At 57.1% G+C, this 23,400-nt stretch overlaps 1 protein-coding gene across 2 annotated transcripts; it reads left to right on the top strand.

Moving 5' to 3' along the window:
• The first annotated feature begins 1,089 nt into the window (after positions 1–1,089).
• Positions 1,090–23,387, top strand: PALD1 (phosphatase domain containing paladin 1). Of its 2 annotated transcripts, none has more exons than XM_076339424.1 (20): positions 1,090–1,187; positions 8,824–9,018; positions 9,165–9,267; positions 9,450–9,629; positions 9,703–9,867; positions 10,009–10,169; positions 10,359–10,434; positions 11,105–11,253; positions 11,339–11,435; positions 11,543–11,647; positions 14,645–14,740; positions 14,936–15,070; positions 15,700–15,816; positions 15,902–16,081; positions 16,798–16,995; positions 17,346–17,486; positions 17,953–18,024; positions 18,200–18,340; positions 21,442–21,597; positions 23,067–23,387. In XM_076339424.1, the coding sequence occupies exons 2-20, from the start codon at positions 8,834–8,836 to the stop codon at positions 23,214–23,216; spliced, it is 2,607 nt and encodes an 868-aa protein (XP_076195539.1). In that variant the 5' UTR covers positions 1,090–1,187; positions 8,824–8,833; the 3' UTR covers positions 23,217–23,387. The 2 variants fall into 2 exon arrangements, with proteins under 2 accessions (XP_076195539.1, XP_076195538.1); XM_076339423.1 differs by having other exon boundaries at positions 8,821–9,018.
• Positions 23,388–23,400: the final 13 nt, after the last annotated feature.

Genomic DNA, 23,400 nt, shown 5'->3' with positions numbered 1-23,400 from the left:
CAAGCGTGGAGGCTCTGCAGATGGCTTGCTCTTAGGCCAGGCTGCTGTAACCAGCTGTGTTTGGGGCTGTGAAAGGGATGCTTTTCAGCTCTATTCAGCTCTGCTTAGGGCAGCCGCTTCCCACCCTACCTGTGGTTAAGAGCCCTGGGACCTGCCTGTCCAACAACGTGGGGGAGAGGAGATGTGCTGGGGCTGGGCGGCGGGGGTGTGTATGTGTGTGTCCGTCTCCAGCAAGCTGCAAGGAGGCTTAAAATTAGCAGAAAGCGCAGATCCCTCTGTAAGCTTCAGCTCTCAGCCTGCTTTTAAAAGTTGTGCTGAGCACTTGCAGAAGTGAGTGGACCTTTACTTTCCCCGTGTGAGTTTTGGGGAGCAATCCCCCTTGGCATGATAAAGCAGGGGGGCAGGGGCTCCCTGCAGGCTGTTTCACACCAGTCCCAGCCTGGATCTAGCAGCATCCCTCGCCCTGGCCCCCATCACACACATCCCTCCCTCCTCTCCCATTTCTGGGGAGGAAAAGGGCATTTTGGCTTTGAAAGGTGCAGGCAGTGCCTTGATGGTCCCAAAACTGCTCTTGTCCTCCTGAACCTGGCTGGGGTGGTGGCATCTGCCGGTTCCCTGTCTGTCCCAGGGGGTTGGCACCGGGAGGGGATGTGAAGGATCAGTTTGGCTGGGGAATGCTGTGTGCTGGGCGTCCCCGAGGGGATGGGTGCTGCGGCTGGGGGATGCTGTGTGCTGGGCGTCCCCGAGGGGATGGGTGCTGCGGCTGGGGGATGCTGTGTGCTGGGGGTCCCCGAGGGGATGGGTGCTGCGGCTGGGGGATGCTGTGTGCTGGGGGTCCCCGAGGGGGCCGGTGCTGTGGCCGGCGGGCCCCCGCGGGGCTGGGGGGTGCAACGTGCTCGGGCACCACGGCGGGGCGGGCCCGTGGTGGGCCCGGGGCGGGCCCGGGGGAGCGTCCCGGGGCGGGGGGCGGTGCCGGGCGGTGCTCGGCAGCCGGCGGGCGCGGCGTGGGGCCGAGCGGCAGCGCTGCCCCTCCTCCGTCTCCGTCTCCGCCTCCTCCCCCCGCCGAGGCTCCGGCGGTCGGGGCGGCCGCGGGGCTGCGCTCCCGCCACCCCGCTCCCGCTGCCCCCATGGGGTGTCCGACGGCGCGGCCAGCACGGCGCGGGAGCTGAGCCCGGAGCCGCTGCCAGGTACCTCATCCCCCCCGCCCGGGGGCCGGGCATCCCCCCCCCGCCCGGGGGCCGGGCATCCCGGGACCGGGCATCCCCCCCACCGGGGCCGGCTCCCCCGCTCATCCCCTCCCTGGGGGGGGGGTGGTGTCATTTCCCAGCCGGGTGCGTGGTGAAGGGGAGGGAGGGGGCAGGCTCAGCCGTGGGGTACCGAATTGGAGCCGAGCGGCACCCTTCCAGCGCCACGCTGGGGGGTTTGCTGCCATCTCCCCCATCGGGAGAGGGAGGCAGGTGCCGCTGCTGGGAGCAGCCTTCCTCCCGCGGGGCCCGGGGTGCTTGTTGGGCAGGGGTCCCCTTGCCCCAGAGCCAAGGCAGGGGGCGGTGGGAGGAAGCTATGTTTTGCCCCAGGAACACAAACCCCACAGCGTGGCCATGAGGTGCCCAAACCCCAGCAAGGAGGGTTTATCCATAGCCAACGCTGTGCTTCAAACCTCTAGAAAATAGATGGATAACTAGTTTTGAGGCCCAGCATCCACCCCGCGGCATCCTCCCAGCTCTTGTGCCTTTGCAGTCCCCTTTCCTATTTAAAAGGGGCTTTTCTCTCCCTCTTGGTGCCTGGAAGCCAGCCCTGCAGGAGGCTGACCCAGGCAGGGGGCCTGGCACGGCTGTCTGCCGGTGCCGGCCGTGCCCGCTGTGGCCGGAGTGCCCCAAAGTGAGTTTTGGGGTTTGCATCTCTTGTCTGCTTCCCTTACACCCCCAAAAGCTGTCTGGGGAGCAGGCTCTGAAACCGGGAGCTGTGGGATGGCTCCCTGCTGGAGGATGAAGATGGAGGAGGAAGAGGAGTGGATGTAACCGCAGTCCCTTTCCTGCTCAGGGAGCATCCCGGTCTGGGGTTTGGCTCCGCAGCCTCTCATTTGGGGATCACAGGAGGTGCAGAAAAGCTGGGATCACTCAACGATGGGTTTTCCACTGGCACGTACATGCGGGGTACGTCGCAGAGCCTGGTGGGCTCCTGCCCCTGTGTAGGACGGGGTCACCCTTACTGCTGTGTCACCCAGGCAGAGCTGGGATGCGGAGGATGTCCTAGGAGGACGGGCTGCTTGCTCTCGCTGAGCTCCTGCTCAGCATCTGTAGCTGCCGGGGCTGAAAACTTCCAGAAACTGTGTCCAGGCTGCATTTCCTATGGCTGCCGGACTTTTCCGGACCCCTTCCTCCACCATTTCCCCGGTGCATCACTGCTGTTAGTGCTGGGGGGGTGAACACCACCTCTTCTCCCTGCAGCGCTTGGGACTGTGGCACTCGTGACATCCCAAGCTGTGTCCTGGTTGTTAACCCCCCCCGGATGGGGGGGGCAGCCGGTTTTGGGGTGGCCGTGCTGGAAGCATGCAGGCTTTGCCTGGGGAGGGAGCAGGCAGGCAGGCATGCAGGCAGCAGTGGTGGGACATTTCCTTCCTGGAAGGCAGGAAGTGATTATGTCTTTGCACGAATGACACGGAGCCTAAAAATAACCGGCAGGTCTCTGTTGTGAGCAAATACACCCCGGGATTTGCCTGATTTTGCTTTATTTAAGAGTAGGGTGAGGGAGAAGAGAATCCAGGAGAGCGAGCTCCGCACGCTACCGCATGCAAAACCACCAAGTGTGCAAAGGCACGCGCGATGGCGGGTGCGCATAAGGTGCTGCTTGTGTTGCAAAAGGTGTGGTCTGCAGCAGCCCGGCTTTGAAAAGCAGCCCCGTGTAAATGGAGCCGTCCCGTTGCTCTGCCAGCCTTCCCTGTCGGGAGGGGAGCCGGTGGTTAGCTATGAATAGCACAAAATCATAGCCCTCGCCTTCCCGAAACGCCCTGGCCGGGCTTCTCGTGGCGCTGAGCCTCCTGGGGTTGGGAGTGGGGTGCTGCGCCGTGGGTGCCACCCCAGGGTCCCCACCCTCGGGGACCCCCCCTGCTGCCAGCCGGTGCGGGGTCACGCCGCAAAACCTCCTGCGGGGAGGAGGTGGAAATAGCACAGGGTGAAAAATTTGGCGGAGTGGATTTGGGCGTGGGGCCGTGGTGCTTCCTGGTGAGTCGGGGAGTATTTGGTGTTGGAGGAAAGCTCCTCTGCAGGACGGTCGTCTCTTTGGAGATGCCCCCGGCCTTTATCTCCATCCTTTATGGCTTTTTTTTCTTTGCACTGTTGAAAGGAAACTCTTCAGTAAGCATGCTCGCAGACCTTGAAACCGCTGGCAGCGAGCTGACGGCACAACCGGCAGCGCTGGCGCTTGCAAATTAGGGCTTTGTTCCTCTTTCCATTGATGCTCATTGATAAAACCCTGCACTTAAACATCAGGCAGCCTGAGCACCTCCTGCGTGTCCATGAACCGCCTCTCGCCTCTTGGCCCTGTGAAGCAGCACCCCAGGGACCGGTGTGATGTGCGAGGGGACCTGGCGGGGGTCTTTAAAAAGGGCAGTAAAGGAGTTTTTTGGAGGGGAGAGGGTGCATGCGGTAGCTGCTCATCCAAAGGGCATCCTGCACCTGGGCTACTGTTAGCCATTACAGGTGGGCTCTGTGCAAAGTCAAGGTGGCTCAGCCAAAAAAGCCAAGTCTGTTTTGTATCCTGCTAATGAGACACTCATGTTTATATCTTAATTCCTTCCGTGCATTGCCCAGGCTTTGCTTAGCGAGGAAGGTTTGACGCTGCTGATTAATAATTCACTGTAAACCAGGTTTGGGAGAGGGGGCTGCAGCCTGGTTACCACTCCCGGTACCTCCCAACAGGTACCAGCATCCTCCCCATCGGTAGCTGCCTCCATGGCAGGGTGCAGAGTCGCACCCACATTTCTGGAGTGACATGCCTGGATGCCTTCTTTTTCTCACCCTGCTCCCTGTCTCAAACAGCTTTCCCTGACTTCAGGGTAAGGACTTTTAAATCAAGTAACTACAGGCGGGTTGGTCATGTGGAGGATGGGGATGTGGCGCTTGGTTTTCTGCCAAAAGGCAGGAGCGTGTTGGGGAGGGGGTGTGAAATGCCGGGTCCTCGTTATCCTGGCACTGCTGCTTGGATTTGGGGGAAGGCATCCCACTGATGCTTCCCCCTACTCCCTGGCAGATGCCGGTGGTGGAGCACAGGGCATGCAGGGGATTGGTATCACTGATCTCGGCCTGATTGAGAAATACCTCTGTACTTTCTAGGAAACGCTGCTTATTTAGTTATATTTTTGGCTGTTGACACTGGCTCTCTGAGGAGCCCAGAGCCTGTGAGAATGGAGGGAGGTTGCTTTTCTTGTTTAAAAATAATAACAACACAACCAAGGCTTGTAAAATCAGAGCTGTCTGCTGCAAAGTTGGCTTTCCAGAGCCTTTTCCTCCCCATTGCAAAGCGCTTTTGTGTTGGTTTAAGGCATTTTGGGTCGTGTTGCTTCCTTGCCTTATTTCACCCTTGCAGCTTGGCGGGCGAATGATGCGTTTCAAATAAACCACGACTTAGTATGTTACTTCTTACCTTTCCTTTTTGTTTAATTAAGTTTTTTTAATAAGCCAAGCTGCTTCCTTCTGGCATCACCTGGAACAACAGGAGCCCGGTTCCCATGCAGCCTCTGCTCCGGGATATCTCCCGACACGCGCGGGCTCCCCTGGAAAAGGGCTTGCTGTTTGTGTGTTGTTTTATTTTCACTGTTTTTTGAAAAAGAGGGTTAAAGAGCACGCTGGGGCGGGGGGCTCGGCTCCAGTGCTTCCTCCGGGGTTCGGTGATGCTCCTCCGGCAGCACCAGGGCTTCCTGCCGGCCACCGCGGTGTTTCCTGCCTCCCTGCTTGGGTCAGCGGTGCCAGGTGCCCCCCGGTCCCTCGTGGATGCATCCATGCCGAAAAACTGAAAAACCGTGCTGAAAAACTGCTAGGGCTGCCCCGCGCGCAGGGGAGGGATGGTTGCCTTAGGAGGATGCTGCAATTGCTGCTGCTTCCCAAAGGGCTTTGCATTTTATTAAAAAAACCTATAAAATAGTTTTTTCTATCTGAGGATGCACGGAGGGAGATTTATTTGATTTATTTCCTGCTGACAATGAGGTGGCTGGGCAAGTGCACGCTTCCTCCTCATCGTGGCGGCCGGGGCAGATGCATCCTGCAGCTGCAGCCCGGCCACCCCCCGCTATATTTAGTCCATTGTTTGCTCCGGCTTTGAGTCCTTGCCAAGTCCCCGGGCGCGGGAATAACCCCCATGCTGGGTGGTGGGGGAGAGGAGCGTCTCTGTGAGGCGGGGAGGTGGGGGCCTGAGCGCTGTACCTCACCGTGACTTATGTGGGAGAGGCCGCAGAGCCCCCGTGTCATCTCTCGGGATGCTCAAGCAGCATCCCAGTGCTGTCTGTGGCTCCTCTGGCATTCCCCGTCCGCCCCAGGCTCGGCAGGGCTGATTGTGCTGGGAGAGGGTCTACAGGGGAAGGGAAGCATCTATACATTTCCCGCCTGTAGGCTCCGCTTTCTCATTAGGCAGCAGGAATAATTAACCAGCGGCTGCTGGAGCTTTGAATTTAGGCAAAACACCTGGAGAAGAACAGCGCCGGTTTGTTCGGGCAGGATGCCCTCTTGCAGGGTGTCGGTCCTTTTTGTGGCTGGGGAGAAAATGGGCTCTTTGTTAACGGGCCACAGCCATGATTTCTCTCGGGCTTGGCTTTTAGGTCCCTGAGATTAGGGCTGCGAGTGCCAGCGAGGGGCTGAGCGGGCTGGGTGAGTATTTCTGGGGTTTGTCCCTGTGCCCCTTGCCCTGGGGAAAAGATGCAGACAGGAGGCAAGGATGCTGTGCAGGGGGTTTTGTCTCTGCATCCTCTCTCTCCTAGAAAGGAAACCCCTAAATACGGTGTCGTGCAAGGGAAGGGATGCTCAAAACCGGCTCACCCCGGCTGATGGCTAATGCCATCATAAAATCCACACGGATTGCATCTGAGCCTCCTAACTTTTCATAGTGGCATGAAAACAGAGCAAAGCCCCACCAGCTCGGCTGATTATTTGGGAATAACTCAGATCTTAACATTCCAGGCTGAGACGTTGGATGCAGTGGGGTTCTTTTAAATACAGGTAAAATAATAAAACTACTTTTTTTTAAGGGTAAGTTGCCTGCCTAAGCACCTGCTTAGTGTTTGCTAACTGTGTTCAACTATTGGGGAAAAAACCCTGATATTTAGCCTAATCCAGAGCCCTTTGGTGGGTTGGTCCCTCACAGGCTGGTCCCTGGGCTCCTGCCCCTCCTTGGCTGGGCTGTGATGGTGGCTCCGTTGCATCTCTTCTCGTCGCAGCCACCAGCGATATTTGGGAGAGTTTTCAGGCAAGATCACTTTATCTTGTTTCCTGGGATAGGGTTTTGCTGCCCCAGCCATCCCATTTTATGTCCCAGCTTGCAGGTTGGTCACTGGGAGGGTGTAAGCCATCCCGCTCCCATCGAATGCAGAGGTACCAGTAAACAGCTGCTCCCATATGGATAACACCAGCGCTTCCCTCTTCCAGTGGCTTTTAGAGCAGTTCCCTGGTTGCCCAGAGCACCCATTTTGGGTCATTTTGGTACTTTTCTAGAAGATGCTTGCTTTTGCCTGCCCAGTCGAGGGGGGGAAAGAAGCTGAAATGTGATTTCCTCTCTCCATTCATTTTGTGGTTTGAAAGACCATTTTCAAATCTGCCCGGCGTCTTTTATGTCTGTTATTTGCTGGTGTGGTTTGTCGGGCAAAAAAATATCCCTGGGGGATTTACGGCGAAGGTGGGTGACTGCGGTGGGGGCAGGATGACGAAGGAAATATAGAAGCTGCCTGCGTCTGCCTGCAAGTTGTGGGGTGAGTCTCCATCCCCCGGCATAGGGATGCTGGAGCAAACCCAGCGGGATCGGTACAGCTCATAGCGCTGCGCCGGCTGCTTTTGAAAAGATGCACCGATTCTGAGCAAAATAAGGAAAAAAAAGCATCCTGGCTGAATGTCCCCCTCCTGCTTGCTGGCTGAGCTCTCCAAAGCCATGAGCGCCTGCTCTGAAACACTCAAAACCTCCCTATATGTTTTTTTTATTTTTGCTTTATTTCTGCCCCAGCAGCGTTTATGTGAAAGAAAAGCATAAGGGGACTTGGAGAAATGGCACTGGCCTGAAACAACTGTTTTTGGTTTTTTTCCCCTTCTCTCGCATGTAAAAGAAACGAGAATGCCTAATGGTGCAGAAAATTCATGGTAGAGCAACAAGTTTTCTGCGGAGCAGGGAAGGAAGGTGGGGAGGAGGGGAAAATCTCTGCCGGGGCATGGCCGTCTCGAAATAGCACATTTTCCGGAGGCTTTTCCCTGCCTTGAAGCATTTGCAGCTGCTGGGGGCATTGCATTCCCTGGGATTGCAGTAAGGGACTGATCCTGTACTGCTTGCAAGGCAGCCGAAGCAGCTGCAAAAGCATTTGTAGGGCTGGGTTAAAGCCACCCCTGGTTTCCCAGCGCTGTGTATCGCCACCGAGCAGGTACCATCCCCCTTTGGATGCTGCCAGGGTTATTCCCCTTGCAGCATCAGTACAAAGGAGATTTTACTGGGGACCGTCTTGGTAGGGGTGGGCAGAGTTTTGTTTTTTTTTCCAGGCTACCCCCTTGCCATCTCTGGCTTCACTTGGTTACCAGGATCCGGCCCTGGCTGGCGCAGACAGTCGGCGCATTGTCCTGGACCGGTCGAGTGTGGCAGGATGCTCCTGGCCGCCGCCAGCCCCCCCGCCCCGGGCTGGCCCTTTTGCTTTCATCTTTGTTTAGGGATGAGCTCCCTGGGGATGGGGGGATCTGCTTCTGGGGTCCCCCACCTGCCCTGGGGGAGAGGGTGCTCCTCCAGTATGGGAATAACCGGCTGCTTTAAAGGCAGCTTTCAGATTTGCTCGTTAATAGCTGGAGGAAATCCCTCATTCCGCTGCCTCGAGGCTCCTGATGCCTCCGGGGCAATCAAGGTGGTTTCTCAGCACTGCAGGATTATTTATCGCTGTGCAGGGGGCACCTTTCTTCCTTGCTGCCTCCCACAACTTCTGAGGCTGCAAAATAACATGCAGGCGCTCCACAACCCCCACCCCACCAGCTCCTCCTCTGCTTGCACGTGCATTGACATGCGTGTGTGCACGCACATGCATGCACAGCCTGGACTGGGGAGCAACCTCCCTGAGCCTCGCTCGCTGCTCCAGGCATGCTGGCAGCTCCTAAATCACTAAATATTTAGTAAAATATACTTGGCGTACAAGCGTTTTCCACCTGGGGAGGGACCCTGGAGTGGTTTACGGGTGCTGTGAAAGCGGAGAACGAGGTTAAGGGCTGTGCTGGGACGGGGAGCTGCTGGGTCCCTCTGCAGTGCCATCTGCTGACTCAGCAGATGTGGGGGGGCTGGATCCAGCGTTTTGCCTTTCCCACCCCAGCTTCCCCAGCCCCACTTTCGGCTGCTCCGGGTCCGGACCCTCCTTGATGGAGGGAGCCGCATGGCAGGCAGGGAGGAAGAAAGCCCTTTGCAGGAGCGTGAGGGAAAGGGCTGGGTTAGCATTTCTTCCCCCGGCCTGTCCTTCCCGGCTGTCGGCGGGGAGGTGCCGTGTGCCCGCCCAGGATTTTCCCTTCCTAAAACGGGAGCAACTGAAAAAAAAATTCCTCCTCCCCCTCTCTCTCTCCTTGTTTTCCCTGCGGTCGCTGCTGCCTCCCCGTCCTGGTGCAGCAGCCTGCGGATTATGGGTACGACCGCCAGCGCGGCGCAGCAGGCAGTCTCGGCATCCCCCCTGGAGAGCGGGGTGCCGGGCGACGGCAGCATGGAGGACCAGCACTCCCTCAGCATCCACTCCTTCCAGACGCTGGGGCTCCACAACAGCAAGGCCAAGTCCATCATCACCAACAAAGTGGCGCCTGTGGTCATCACGTAAGTCCTTGGTAGCCTCTTGCATCCCCTTGCTGCTGCTTCCAGACCTCTGTTTTTCTGCACCATCTTCCCTAAATATTGCTTTTTTTAATCTTTACCTATGCCATTTTTTTTTTCCTTTACCCACCCGCACGTGGCTTTTGCAGGTACAACTGCAGGGAGGAGTTTCAGATCCACGATGACCTGATGAAGGCCAACTACACGGTGGGACGCATTTCTGAGGCCACACTGGAACACTACCTTGTGCAGGTGAGTATCACTGCCACCCCATGCCAAACCCATTTCAGCCTGCGGTTTGGGGACCTCGGGGTTTTTTGGGGCTAATTTTGAAGATCACCAAGAAAAAGCCACTTTTCTTCCCAGCTGTGTTCAAGCCTGCTTGCTCAAATCCACTTGTTCCCCATCTTCTCTCTGCCCGTCTTGTTTTGCAGGGGAAATATTTCATGGTCAGGGATGTATATGGCAAATTAGATGTCTTGAACACTACCGGCAGCTGCGGCGCTCCCAATTTCCGACAAGCCAAAGGAGGTTATGCCGTGTTCGGCATGGGGCAACCCAGCCTCAACGGCTTCAAGCTCGTGCTGCAGAAGCTGCAGAGAGAGGGCCACAAGGTTGGTGGGATGGTCGAAATTGGGGTGGAAAAAGGCAGGAGAGCTTTTGGGCAGACTCTTCCCCTCTTCACAGGAGTGCGTCTTCTTCTGCATCCGTGAGGAGCCCGTGGTCTTCCTGCGGTTGGAGGGGGACTTTGTGTCCTATACCCCCCGGGGCAAGGAGAACCTGCACGAGAACCTCCAGCGCCTGCAGCGGGGGCTGCGGACGGAGAGCCTGGAGCTGGCCATCCGCAAGGAGGTGAGATGGGACGGGATGGGGGGGGTCATCACCCCAGCAATAACGGGGTGCATGCATTCCCCCAGCTCAAAGATGAGCGGAGGGGTTGTCGGAGGTGGTGGATGCCCCACAGGTTTTGATGGTGGTCTCCATCTCTGCTAGATCCACGACTTTGCGCAGCTGAGCGAGAGCGTCTACTACGTCTACAACGACATTGAGCGCTTGCGGGACGAGCCCCATGCCGTGCGGGTGCAGTGCGAGGAGGACATCCAGGTGACGGAGGAGGTCTACCGCAGACCTGTCTTCCTCCTACCCTCCTACAGGTGCTGCCCTTCCTCCTCCTCCTCCTCCTCCTTCTCCTCCTCCTCACATATGGTCGGTGCCTTTGCTTTTGCAAGCTGGGCTGCCTTTCCTCTTGATACCCTCTTAAGCCACATGTCCTCCACCGTGGTGGGGACGAAGCCCCCCCACGGCCCCATCCTCCTAATGAGGGCTGTCCCCGTGCCCGGCAGGTACCACCGGCTGCCCCTGCCCGCCGAGGGAGCCCCTTTGGAGGAGCAGTTCGATGCTTTCATCCGCTTCCTCAGGGTGAGCTGAGCAAAAGCACCCAGCCCGCAGGGCCACGTCGGGTTGGGATTTGCTCCTGCGCCTGAGCAAGGATGCCTTGTCGGGGAGCGTGACTCCCTGAGAGCATCTTCTTCTGCTTTTGGCTTGATGCTGCCCGTTAGAAGATGCCTGTGCCTGAGGTTGCATCCCGTTCCCATTGCTGTAGACCCTGCTGGAGAAGTCCATGTTGTCCAGCTGCTTGTCCCTACCTCTGGCTGGAGGTGACCATCCCTCGCCACCTCCCAGCATCCCTGCAGAGGTGGCTCTTCCCTAAACTAGTTTGGGAGAAATGATCTGGATTTGATGCCAAGGCTTTCGATGGCAGGGCTTCTCTTTTTTTTTTTTTTTTTTTTTTTTTTTCTTTCCCCTGGGAGTTTTCATCTCGGTGGCTTGGGGACTGGTGGTGGGAACATCTCCTGTGGGGTGGACAGGCCAATGACCGCTGGCAGCTGGGGAGGGCGTGGGGACGCAGTAGATGGACCGCCCATTGTGCTGTCCCGGTCCATCCGTGCCATCCCCTGAGCAAAGGGGAGATGCCACCCACCCCTCCACGCCTGGGCAGGGCCATCACCTCCACCCCGGCCACGGTGGTGGCAGAACCGGCTCTCCTGGATGCCCCTGTGGTCCCCATCCCTCTGTCCCTCCCTCCTAGGAGAGCCCCAGCCTGCTGCGGCGGGACCCTGGCAGACCCCCGCCGGCACTGCTCTTTGGCTGCCAGACCGGTGTGGGCAGGACCAACCTGGCCATGGCCATGGGCACGCTCATCCTCCACCACCACCGAGGAGCCGCCCAGAAGCCCGAGTAAGTGGGGCAGCCCCCGGGGCTGGGGCAGGGGGGATGCTCGTGCCCCCTGGGCCGGTTTGATCTCTCTCTTCTCCCACCCCAGCCTCCCCCACCTGCCTAAAACATCTCCCAGGGACAGGCTTCGGGTCATCCAGACCTTCACCGAGATGGTCCCCAAAGGCCAGCAGATAGTCGAGGAGGTAAGGGGGTGCCGGCGAAACCCCCAGCAGGGTGGGTGGGAGGGAGTAAGGTCAGTCCGACCCCCTTCCGGGGCTTGCTGAGCGGCTTTCTGCTTGCTCCTTGCAAGGTGGATGGTGCCATCGCCTCCTGCTCGGAGATGCATGACATGAAGGAAGCCATCTACGAGTACAAGAAGAAGCTGGAAGGGATCGGGGAGGACTATCAGATCCAGGTACGTTAATTAGAGGATCGCTCGGATGCAAGCTGCCTGCGCGGGGTAATTTATCAAGCTGTTTTTGCGCGGGGATGAGAAGAATGTAAATTCTGGAAGTCTGAAGCTTCCTGTGAGCTGGAAATTTCCCAGGGACGTGAAACCTGAAAGGTTGTGGAGCTTCTCTTTTTTTTTTTTTTTTCCCAGTTGTTTAAGAGCCATAAAATGGAGCAGGCTGGGATTTGGGGGAAAGCTGGCTGTTTTGGGCTTCGCTGTTGCTTCTGGTAGATGACCTCGGGGGCAAATAATATCCTGTGCCCTGGTTTCATCGGCTCTAAAATTGGAAAATCCATACCAGCCTGGCTGGTAAAAGTCCTCGGGAGCTGGGAGGGATTGTTGCTTAGAGGTTTTCCTGCAAATATAGTCACTCAAGGTCAAGCTTTCCTATCTGTAGATTCCCCCCCCCCCCCTTTGCTTTCAAAAGCCATCAGGGTGGTTTTCCACGTTGGAAAGCCATGGTCTCCACTGTCTGACCGGGGGGCTCCTCACCAGGCGATGGATGGATGGATGGAGAGAGAATGCTCAGATGGAAACGCTGCCCCGATCCCAGCCTGTTCAGAGATTAGTGTTCCCATTTACATGCTGAATGCGGAGTGGAAGTGCCGGGGCCGGTTGTAAAAGACAATCTAAATCGGGTGCTGTGTGGCCAAAGCAAATAGGCTGGAGCAGAAAAGCACCATGAAAATGATTAAGTGGTGGGGAAAGAAAGCATTTACTGGCACTTTTTTGGTGTTTAGTGCCAAACCCCAAATTTTACCCCCTTTTTAGGGTGGATTTGGGTATGTTTGGTGCTGCTCGTGTGATGGCAGATACTCGCGGGGGAAGCTTGGGCATAGGGCAGAGGATTTTCCCACTGCCTCGAAGCCTTTCCCCGACTCTTCCCCGCTGAGGAAGGCTGCTCTATGTCATCCTCGACACCAGGGAAACAAACGGCCAGGGCACTGCCGTAAATTAGCAATGAGGAGTGTTTATTTGAAGTCTGCATGGAGCGAGAGCAGGTTTAAACAATGGCGACGGGCCAGGAAAATGTGCTGGGGGGGGCGGACGAGGAGGGGAGAGGGGCTGATGCTCGGCCATCGGAAAAACCAGCCTGGGCTTGGTAGGGCTGGAGGGGCTGCAGGTGGTACCGGGGGGCTTTGCCGGGTGAGCCGGCAGAGTCCCACTTGCTTTTGGGGAGAGGAAGGGCTTTTCTGGGCCCAGAGGAATGATATCACGCTGGACTGTGGGTTTCTGCCCTGTGTTGGGGGTAAAAGTGGAGATTTAAGTCCTCAAGTGATGGTGATGCAGGGGTAGGTGCATCCTGGGGTGGGATGCTGAGCCACAGCTGGACCCCTGCAGTACTCAGCTCTCCACGGCTGAAACGCGAGTGGATCATCCCTCTTTTTGTCAAAAGCCTGTTTAAGGGGAATGTTAAGAGATTTACCTTGGGTGAGAGTGCAGGGCTGGTTTTTATTGCAGGAACCCAAGCACTTGGGGAGAAAAGCTGCTCTGCCGGCAAACCCAGCATGGCTCCATCCTCGCAGGCTTTGTTTTGAGTTTCCAGAGCAAAGCCCACTGCCCTGCCTCTTGATAAATGACAGTGGGCCGGATTTCTCTTGCAAAGGACAAGTAAATATTCATGAGTGAACCACATAATGTCAGAGATGCGCAAGCCTGCTCACCGACCCCACCCCCTGTACATATACAGCCCCATTTTATAGGATTTTCCATCGTATCCTGGGCGGGGGGTCCCAATGGGCTGTCCAGGGATGCTTGCGGACCCTGTGCTGGGTGCTTCTTTGCTGGTGCCGGCATTGCGGGTGAATTTGTTGGATGGGATGTTTGGATGTACAAACCCTGCCCCGAGGCAGCGTGGGGGTTGTTTCCAAATTATGGAAAATCCACGGGTTTGAGGTTGTGTCCCTGGGAGGAGATAGCTCTGCTGGGGCAAGCGCCTGGTTTGGGGAGGTAATGATGAAGATGATGAGGAGGAGAGCTTGCTTGAAGCCAGCTGCATAGGCTTCTGGGCATGAAGGGAAAGAGGAGACACTTGGAATGGAGGATATTACAGGGCGTGTGGCTTATGTCTCTAATTAATAAGCTAGCCTTGCTGTTACTTAAGTTTGTCTAGCGTCATTTGGGGTCTGCCACCCCCCATGAGATGCTGACCCTGGAGCGGGTCCTGGGGGTCCCGCTGGGCTCTGAAGGCAGATGGGGGGTCCCTGACCATTCCTCACATTACCCGGCGCATGGGGCTGGGAGGTGATGTCTCCGACAGGCTCCCCGCATCCCTACCTGCAGCATTGCTGGCACGGGGACCTTTCTCCCCAGGGGTGCCGCTGCCCGAGCATCTTCGCTGAAGGCCACGGAGGTGACCCCGGGGTGGGGGCAGGACCCTGCATTAACCAACCCCCTCCCCTTGGGTTCGAGTCTTCTGTTAACATCTGGACAGTGTATCTACCCTGGGACAGAAATGCCCCTTGGGTCCAGTTGGAACCGCTCCCGGTGTGTCCTTGGGCTAAAGGGAAGGTTTTGTTTGAGCCGAAATGCAAATTTATGTCTTTAAGCATCATTTAATACGGAAAACTTGAAATGTTGCATTTAAAGAAAAAAAAAAAGCATAAAAAACTATTCCAGATTGGTTTTTGTAGTTCCCCCCCCCCCCCCCCCCCCGCCCCCTGCCCTCCCACCCTTCTCATTTGGAAGTGGTTTCTTTCCAAACAAACAGCTTGGTGAAGTTAGCATGAATACACAAAAAACCTTCTGAGCGGCTTAAATGGCATTTCTGCCCCTCTTCCCCCCAAAAAACCTGCTGCATAAAAAAATATGCCTCAGGCCTGTTTGCTACTTGCTTGTCTCTCTTCTCAGCCAGCCACAAACAAGCGTGCGTAGGGCCTTTTCCCCAGCCTCCCGGTCTGCTCAGGGCTGCAGGACCAGCCGGTGTTGGGCATCATGAATCCCACCTGCCTTTGCTTTCAGGGGAGCAGCACCAAAGAGTATTTCCTCCAGAGGACTTTGCAGAGCCTTGAACGCTATTTCTACTTGATTGCTTTCAACTACTACCTTCATGAGCAGGTAAAAAAAAATACCAACCCAAAAAACCCTCCTTTGCTCTTTTTTGGCTTCCCCATGTAGTGCGAGGGAAGGGGTCTCCGCCTCTGAGTTTCCCAAGCAAATGCAGGCTTTTTTGGTGGGGTCATGGGTTGCGTCTGGGCAGGGGGTGCGAGCCCAGGCTGATGGCGCGTTCCCCCCCGGCCCCCCCGCCGGCAGTACCCCCTGGGCTTTGCCCTCAGCTTCAGCAGGTGGATGTGCCGGCACCCCGAGCTCTACCGGCTGCAGGCAGAGATGAACTCGTCAGAGCTCACCGTCACTGGGGACCTCATCACCAAAGGGATGCGAGTGCTGGTGAGTACCTGTCCTGCACATAGGGATGGGGCTGGTGGCTCCTCGTTGTCCCCTGGGAATGGCGCCTTCCTGGGATGCTCGCCCTCAAAGAGGTTTGGTGGGGTGGGAGAAGCAAGGGGTTTCCCTGTTGTAGGGCAGGTGCTGAGTCTTGGGGTCTCCAGGTCCATGTTGGGGTCTCAGGTCCATGTCCTGCCTGCATCCTCGGCAAGGATGGGCGTGTGGCCACAGACCCCCTGTGCACACGGATGTGTCTGGCCCCACAGACCCTCGGTACCAGGATGCTGGAGCACCCCATAAGATGAGCCTGAGCTGCAAGCCTAGCTGCAGCTTCACCTTTCTTGGTGCTCCTGGGTGGCTGTGGCAGGGGGAAGGAGGCCACAGCTGTTGGTGGCTTGCTGCTGCTTTGGCATGGTGTTGCTGCAAGAAGAGCATCTCCCACCTTTGAAATGCAGCTGTGCGGCTTTGAGCCCTGGCTTGCGGGGGTTGGAAGGGTTTGGGGACTTCTCCTGAGTGGGGACCATGGGTGAGAGGTTGTGGTGTGCTGGGAACCCCTCTGCAAACCCGTGGGTAGGAGGGGGCAGCTGCAATGCCGGGGGGACACCCCTTGCCCAGGCTTTGCTCTGCTGCAGGTGGTGGATGAACGCTTCTGCCCGGACGTGCTGAGCACCGCCAAGGAGATGAGCGTGGCCAACTTCCGACGGGTGCCCAAGATGCCTGTCTACGGGACGGCACAGCCCAGCTCCAAGGTGAGGGGCACGCACCCTGCAGCGGGCAGGGTCACCCACAACAGGCTGCCGGCTCTCCCATCACCCTTGCTGTCCCTTCCCCTAGACCCTGGGGAGCGTCCTGCGGTACCTGACGGATGCCAAGAGGAAGCACGCCCGCATCGTCTGGATCAACCTCCGGGAAGAAGCGGTCCTGGAGGGGAACGAGCAGATCTATACGCTGCGGGAGCCCGGGCACCTGGAGGAGCTGATCCCCGTGCCCGCTGCCTCGCCCCAGCAGCTGGAGGTGAGCTCCTGCCTGCCGGGGGGGTGCTAGGGGCAGCGGGGGTTTCTGCCCATCCAGCAAGGGCTGATCTCCCCCTCCCATCGTCCTCGTGGGCGATGTCCGCAGGCTTTGATAGTCCCTCACCCCCCAGAGCTGCTTGTTTTGGGGCTTATTTCTTTTGGCAATGAGAGGCAGCAGTTGTATCGGGTGCCGTGCTTGGCTTGTGCCCTCCGTGTCTGCTGGAGGCTGGGGACAGCCCAGCTGATGCAAAACCAGGTGGTCGACCCACTCTTTATCGTACTGCAAAAATAAAGGAGTCCTCCTGATTTCGCTGTCACTGTGTAAGAGTTTGCAAAGGCAGAGCAAAGCGGAGATCCTCCCCCGAAGAATTTATAGCGCAGCTTGAAAGTGAGGGTAAAAGGCACCCGGGGAAAGGAGAGCAGATGTTCCCAGCTGGGTTTCCAGAGGAGATAGGCAGCGGAAGAGCTTGGCTGCCAGCAGCAGTGCGGCCACGTGGAGGAGCTGCCCAGGGTGGTGAGAGATGATGCTCCTGAGGCTCCCATCAAGCATGGTGGGGACCGTGGTCCTGGGCAGAGGCGGTGGCCAGGACCTGGTGTGGGGTGTTGCATTGGCTGCAGGGTGTTTGAGAGGGGTCTCAGCCTGAATCTAAAAAAATAAAATCCTGAAAAAATTAAGAGGAGTGGGTCTTACGGTGAGGGTTTCTCCACCCTCTGCAGCAACTAGAGGCTACCCTGAAGGGTGACCTGCTGAAGTGCCAGAAGTGGCTGGAGGTGTACCTGGAGGCGGAGAAGCAGATGAAGATGTTCAAGAGCTGCCTGACCATGCAGGAGATATTCAGCCAGCAGAAGAATGCCTGCCAGGGGCTGACCTACCGCCGCATCCCCATCCCTGACTTCTGTGCTCCCAAGGAGCAGGTACCCTGGGGATGGAACGGTGCTGCCACCTCCTTCCGAAGCCATCCCTGCTGCTGCGGGGTGAATGTCACTTGGGTGCTCGGTGCCACCCAGCCCCAGGACTATGGTGGTGTGCCCAGGCTCAGTGCAGGGTGCTTGCTGGGGCAGGGAGGGTCCCCTGGGAGATGCTGTGTGGAGACCTTGGGTGCCTTCAGCCAGTCAGGAACAGAGGCGAGGCTGCTGGGCTGGATCCGGTGTGTGCAGCGAGTAGCCGGAGATTTTAGCCTGGAGGCTGCTGGACAAGGGGGATCCCATGGTGGGGAAGGGAGGCAGGCTGCACCCATAACCCCCCCCGGCTTTGCTCCCGGCAGGACTTTGACCGGCTGCTGGAGGCGATGAAGAACGCCCTGGCCGAGGACTCGCAGGCAGCCTTTGTGTTCAACTGCTCCAGCGGCCGGGGCAGGACCACCACAGCCATGGTCATCGCTGTCCTCACTCTCTGGCACTTCAACGTGGGTACCGGGGTCTGCAGCTCTCCCTGGGGGTCAGGGTGGAGCAGGGGCTGCTGGGGAAGCTCAGCACAGCCCGCAGCAGCCATGGCACAGTGGGAGGGTTAAAAGGAGTATGGGGAGGGCCAGGGTGGGCTGCGGGGGGTGGACGCCCGTACGTTGGCCTCTTGCTGTGCCTAGCCCTGAGCAAGCTCCAGCAGTGTGGGTGCATCCCTGGTGAGCCTTTACCCTGTTCCCAAGAGCTCCCACCCCAGGACGAAGGGTTAAGGGCAGGAGAGATGTGGCTCCCTCCTTGCAGAGTGGATGGTGGGGGTAAAATTTTGGTCTTCTCTGCCCAGGCAGAGGGGAGGTGGAGGATGCCTGGTGTGCTGGTGGGTTGGTTTCAGGGTCTGCATTTCTGCTCAGCTGTTGGGCAGGGGGGATGGGGCCATGCACCTCCTAACGTCCCGTCCCTCTCTGACTGCCCCAGGGCACCCCCGAGATGAGCGAGGAGGAAATAGTGAGCGTGCCTGATGCCAAGTACACCAAAGGGGAGTTCGAGGTGAGTCCTTGAGCCTGACTCTGTTTCGGGATCCCCCACTGAACCCACTCCTTGCTACCTTAGCCACAGCTGCTTGTTTGGAGGGGCTGGGTCCTCTCCCGGGCAGGGACGGAGCAATCGGGTCAAGGTGAGGAGGCACCCAGTGAAGCCCCTGCCACTTCTGCCCACACTCCAGGTGGTGATGAAGGTGGTCCAGCTCCTGCCTGATGGTCACCGGATGAAGAAGGAGGTGGACATGGCCCTGGACACCGTCAGCGAGACCATGACGCCCATGCACTACCACCTCCGAGAAATCATCATCTGCACCTACCGGCAGGTGAGCGGCACCTGCATGCCCTCTTCCCCATCGGCATGGGGCTGCCCGGGTCTGTTGCAGCTGATCCCAGATGGTGCAGCCGGGCTCTGGGACCAGCCCTGCTGAAGCTGGATGGTTTCTTGGGCTGAAGCTTTCTGGCATGTCACCGGAGAGGTGCCAGGGCTCTTTTGGTCATGGTCACCCAGTGCTGTCTTGCATCCTGTGCCACCCCACATCCCACCTGTCTGGTGCCATCCTGCATCCTAGCCAGCATCCCGGCCATCATACTGCCCTTCTGGTGCCATCCCACGTCCTGCCCGGCATCCCACCTATCTGGCGCAGTCCTGCATCCCGCACCATCCTGCATCCCGGCCAGCATCCCACCTGTCCGGTGCCATCCCACCCAGCATCTCACCCATCTGGCACTGTCCTGCATCCCATTCAGTATCCCGCATCCCTCCTGTCTGGCACTATCCCACATCCCAGCTGTCCGGCGCCGTGCAGCCGGCAGAGGGCAGGGCCGGTCTGTCCCGCTCCGCTCCCAGCCCCGAAGGCTCATCCGGCTCCTCCGAGCTCGGGAGGGTACCCATCCGTGCCCAGGCAGGAGGCATCCCGCAGCCGGCCAAGCCCATGGGCCACAGCCTGGCTTTACATGGGAGCTTCTGTGCAAGCTGATAAAGGGAAGAAAGGATAATTTTTTTAGATTTGGGTTTTTTTTAAGCTGTGTGACTATTTCATGGGGCCTCAGAAGGGCTGAGCTCAGAGCTCGTCATTGACCCTGCCCGGGCTGGATTGACCCACGTCCCTGCCAGCGATGGTCTTGCCCGCAGCTGCCATCGACCCCTGTTTTCAATTAATGGCTGCAAATGATTGACCGGGGGAAGAAAACCCAAAGCATTTAATCACCCGGTAACATCCACAGCTCCCCGGGCATTTGCCTCTTGGTTTATGGGGTCCTCTGCATTTTTTTGGGGCTGGGAGAGAAAACCTGAGCTCTGTGGGATGAGCTGCTGGGGACTGAACATTTGCAGTAGCAATAGCTACTGTGAAATTATTGGGGATAAGTCATTTTATTTTATTTCCCCCCCCTTTATGTATTACGGGGAGGTGGCCACGTAGCCAGTGGGAAGTCTCACCTACTTTATTGCGTGCTTTGCTGCTGCAGAGCTAAAAACTCCCATGCTAAACGAGCGGCTGCCTGCTTATGGATGTAATTATGCTCTCCGCTGACCCAGAATGATCCCCCGCCTTGCTGCTGGCTCCTGCTCACTGTGTCTATAGGCTCAGCCTTGGGGGTCCCAGGAGAAAGGCCCCGGCAGAGCAGCATCGCTGGGCTGCTCCCGGTGTGGGTTTTTTTTCGGAAGACAATTCCCGCGACCTCCTTGCCCCTCTTCCCGGCGCTTGGCGGTCAGGACCAGCACGTGGGTGTTCCTGGGCCGTATCCTGTTTCCGGGCTGGTCATATCCAACTCACCCTGGCAGCCCAGTGGGAAAGCGAGATAAGCAGGGAGTCATCCGCTCCCCCTGCGCCCTCTGCCCTAGGAAGAGTGTTTTGTCACCGCCTGCATTTTGCATTTCCCTCTCGGCTGTTCCGTCCATCCCGTTGGATTTGGCTGGATGCACATGCAAATGCTTTAATTTTTATTTTTTTTTTTTTCCCCAGTGATGGGTAGCTTGAAAAAGAGAATTACGGGAATTGTATAGTCTAGGCATTGCCCTAATGGACTTTTAATTAAGCCGTGGTTAGTGTTTAGAGAAACGTGGGGTTTGAGTGAACCAGCGGCATCACGGGATGGATGCTGTGCGCCTGGGGCTGACGCTGCTTTGCAGTTTTTGGAGCTTGCCAGGAGATGATTTGCAGGGCTGGGGCCAGCAGGAGGGAAAGAAAAGGTGCTCTGGTACTTGTGTTCATTTGGTCCTGCCCCTTCCCGCCCCTAACTGGGAGGAAAAAATAGGAGAATAGAAGAAAAGAATAAATAATAGGATAAAAGACAAATAATAGGATAATAAAATAAAAATTAAATAGGATAATATAATAACATGGTAAATAATAGGATAATAGGATCTGCTCTCTGCAAATACTGGCACATAGGTGCAGAGGAGTCACCTTTTCCAAGGACAGAACCGCTTGCCTGGTGCTGCCATGAATAGGGGTGCAAATGGGTTGAACAAACCCCGATTTTCAAAGCCCACGGGTGGAAATGTTTGCGTGCTGTGGCAATGAGCGGCTGGAGAAGGACCTAGAGAAAGTGGAGCGGGCTTGTCCCTGAGGGCGGGTTGGTGCTGACATCGGAGCAAGGAATTGCTGCTCTTTGGGATGGTCTGCGGGGTTCGCAGCGGGATTGACTGTGGGATCAGGGCTTTTATGCCAGCTGGCTGTTTATTCCTTATTTATTTATTTATTCCTAGAAGAGGCATCACTGCAGGGCTCATCTGTTCTTAAAATAACATCTATAATAATAATATAGTTTTTAATGTATATATTTAAAAAATGGTAATAGGAGGTGCGATGGTCACCAACCTCAGAGTGGGGTGCTGCGTGGCTGCCATGGCTTCTCCTCCTCTGGCGGCAGAGGCTGAATCTGACTGTGGGATGCTGGAAAGGGACATGGTTTTTTTCCCTGGGAAAATGCTTTGCAGTCCAGGAGCTCATGGTTTCGGCTATGGTTTGCACCTGGGCATCTATTCCTGGCTCCTGGGCACACCCCCCCCACGCACTTAACAATCCTTCATCTATTTTTGAGGTCTGCACAGTAACGTGGAAGTTTTTATATGCTGGAAACCACAAGGTAATGAGAGCCTGGACTGCCAAGCCACAGCGGGAGCAGGCTGGAAGGATGCGCTTATTTTTGTCCTCAAAGTGATCCTCCCTCCTTGGCTGGAGGCCAGGCGGGGGCTGCAGGCTGGGCTGGGCTCCTCGGGGGGATAACGGGGTCAGAGGGCTGATGTGTAGTGGTATATGTGGTTTTTCCCTAGCACAAGAGGCCCTCATGGGTCCTTCACCACCAAACTTCTCACGTGGGATGGAGAGCAGGACCGTGGAAGAGGACTCGGTGCAGGAGCTGCCTCTCGGATGCTCTCCTGAAGCGGGTACCACCTCAGCCGGTTTCTTGCTCCTTCCAGGGGAAGTCGGGCAAAGAGGAGAGGGAGATGCGGATGCTGCAGCTGAGGAGCCTGCAGTACCTGGAGCGCTACATCTACCTGATCCTCTTCAACGCCTACCTGCATCTGGAGAAGAAGGACTCCTGGCAGCGGCCCTTCAGCCTCTGGATGCGCGAGGTGAGGCTTTCCCTGCCTAAGCTGCCAGCAGGATCTCGCTCCACCTCGTATTTACAGGGTGCTGGGAAGCAGACCCCCATTTTTATTTTATATATGATTTTTTGAATGGTTGTCGGGGACGTCGTATCCGGTTCCTTCGCTCTGGGTGAGCTTCCGTCTTGTCGGGCTGGTGGCTCTCAGGAAAAGCCAAGCAGGTCACTACAGACGGGTGGCATCCCACCGCATGGATGCGGTGCTCCCCCCACCCCAAACCTGCCCTTTTCTGAGTTTCCCAGGGTTTTATTTTGATCTGCCAGCTGCGATTACAGCATCTGGGGGTGGAAGGCCACCAGTCAACCCCACTGGACCCCTCTGCCTGGCTTGGTTAGCTTGGCTGGCTCTCCTTGCACCCAAATCCACCTCTAGTCTCTTTGCAGCTTATTAAAAACACAATATCCTGGCCAAACAGATTGGGGGAGTGAAAGGAAAGAATAATTAAAAGCAGCCCAGCTTTGTCTTGCCTGGCCGGGTGGCGCAGGGGATGGAGGGCCTGGGAGGATGGGGATGCTGGCGCTGGGCATCTGAGAAAATTGGGAGACAGCTGAAAAAACTGAATGGGGGGTGGATGAGAGACCCCAAATTTCCCATATTTCCTGCCTTTTTTTTTTTTTTTTTTAATTTTTATTATGCAGAGATTAGTTTTTCTCTCCCCGGGTTTGTGTGGCGCTAAGCGGGCAGCGCCTGCCTTTGTGGGAAAAAACCTCATCCCTTCACTTGCCTCCGCCAGTGCTGCTAATTCATATTGGCATGTTTGATCCACCGGGCGGGAGATGAAAGCAGCGGCTGCCAGCTCCGCTCACCATCCGCCTCCCTCCCCATCTCGCTGGAAGGGGCTGTGGCGAGAAGGGGAGGGTGGCCGGTGCCCACCCTGGCGCAGCATCCCCGTTACGCTGGTGTTTGCATTGCCCGGTGGTGCCGGGGGAGGCGATGGCTGGGGCTGGACCATCTTTTGGTGGAGATGTGTGACGCTCGCTGTTGGCTGGATGCTGGGTGCGTGGGTTTCAATGCTGCATCTTCAATGCTGCATCTTCAATACATGGGTTTACATCTGTACCCTGTCCCCCCTGTTTGCTGGAGGGGGGGAAATACACCCAACCTGCTGATAAAAGGAGCTTTTGACCCCAAAAGCGCCCCTTCCCACTGCATAATCTCTGCATTTTTAGAAAAAACAAGGCGCCACTGTAGCTTTTTGGCAGAAGGGTGCCAAAGCCAACAAACCCTGCGAAGGCTGACCCCAGCAGCGAGGAAGCGGCTTATGAAATGTATAAACTGTGGGTGGAGGAAAGCTGGGGTGGCCGCGGGAGGCGGGTGGGTACCTGGATGCAGGGAGATGCTCGGGACCTTCCCCCTGCATCTTCACCCGGGAGGTGGCAAAAGCATCCCAAGGATGCTGGGGGGAGTCTTAATCTCTCTTCTCCCTCCGCTTTCAGGTGGCGGCGGTGGCCGGGGTCTACGAGGTCCTGAACCAGCTGGGCTTCCCCGAGCTGGAGAGCCTGGAGGGCAAGCCCCTGTGCACGCTGCGGGGCCGCTGGCAGGCGCAGGGGGGCACCTCCCGCCCTTTCCGCGGGGACTTCGTGTAGGGTTGGGGTGTGGGGAGCCCCCGCTGCTTTCTCCTGGGGGGGGCAGAGGAAAAAGACTGTTTTCCCAAAACCTGGGGCTGTGGGGAGGGAGGGGTGAGCCCCGAAACTGCCTTAGAATGTGGGAATTTCTGGGGTTCTTTTGGATGCAATAAAAATATTGTAAATTAAAAATCAGTCTTTTTAG

Source organism: Aptenodytes patagonicus, chromosome 5 (assembly GCF_965638725.1).
Source record: "Aptenodytes patagonicus chromosome 5, bAptPat1.pri.cur, whole genome shotgun sequence".
Taxonomy (NCBI): Eukaryota; Metazoa; Chordata; class Aves; order Sphenisciformes; family Spheniscidae; genus Aptenodytes; species Aptenodytes patagonicus.
The sequence above is the reverse complement of the archived record's forward strand: the minus strand, read 5'-3'. Positions and strand labels throughout refer to the sequence as shown.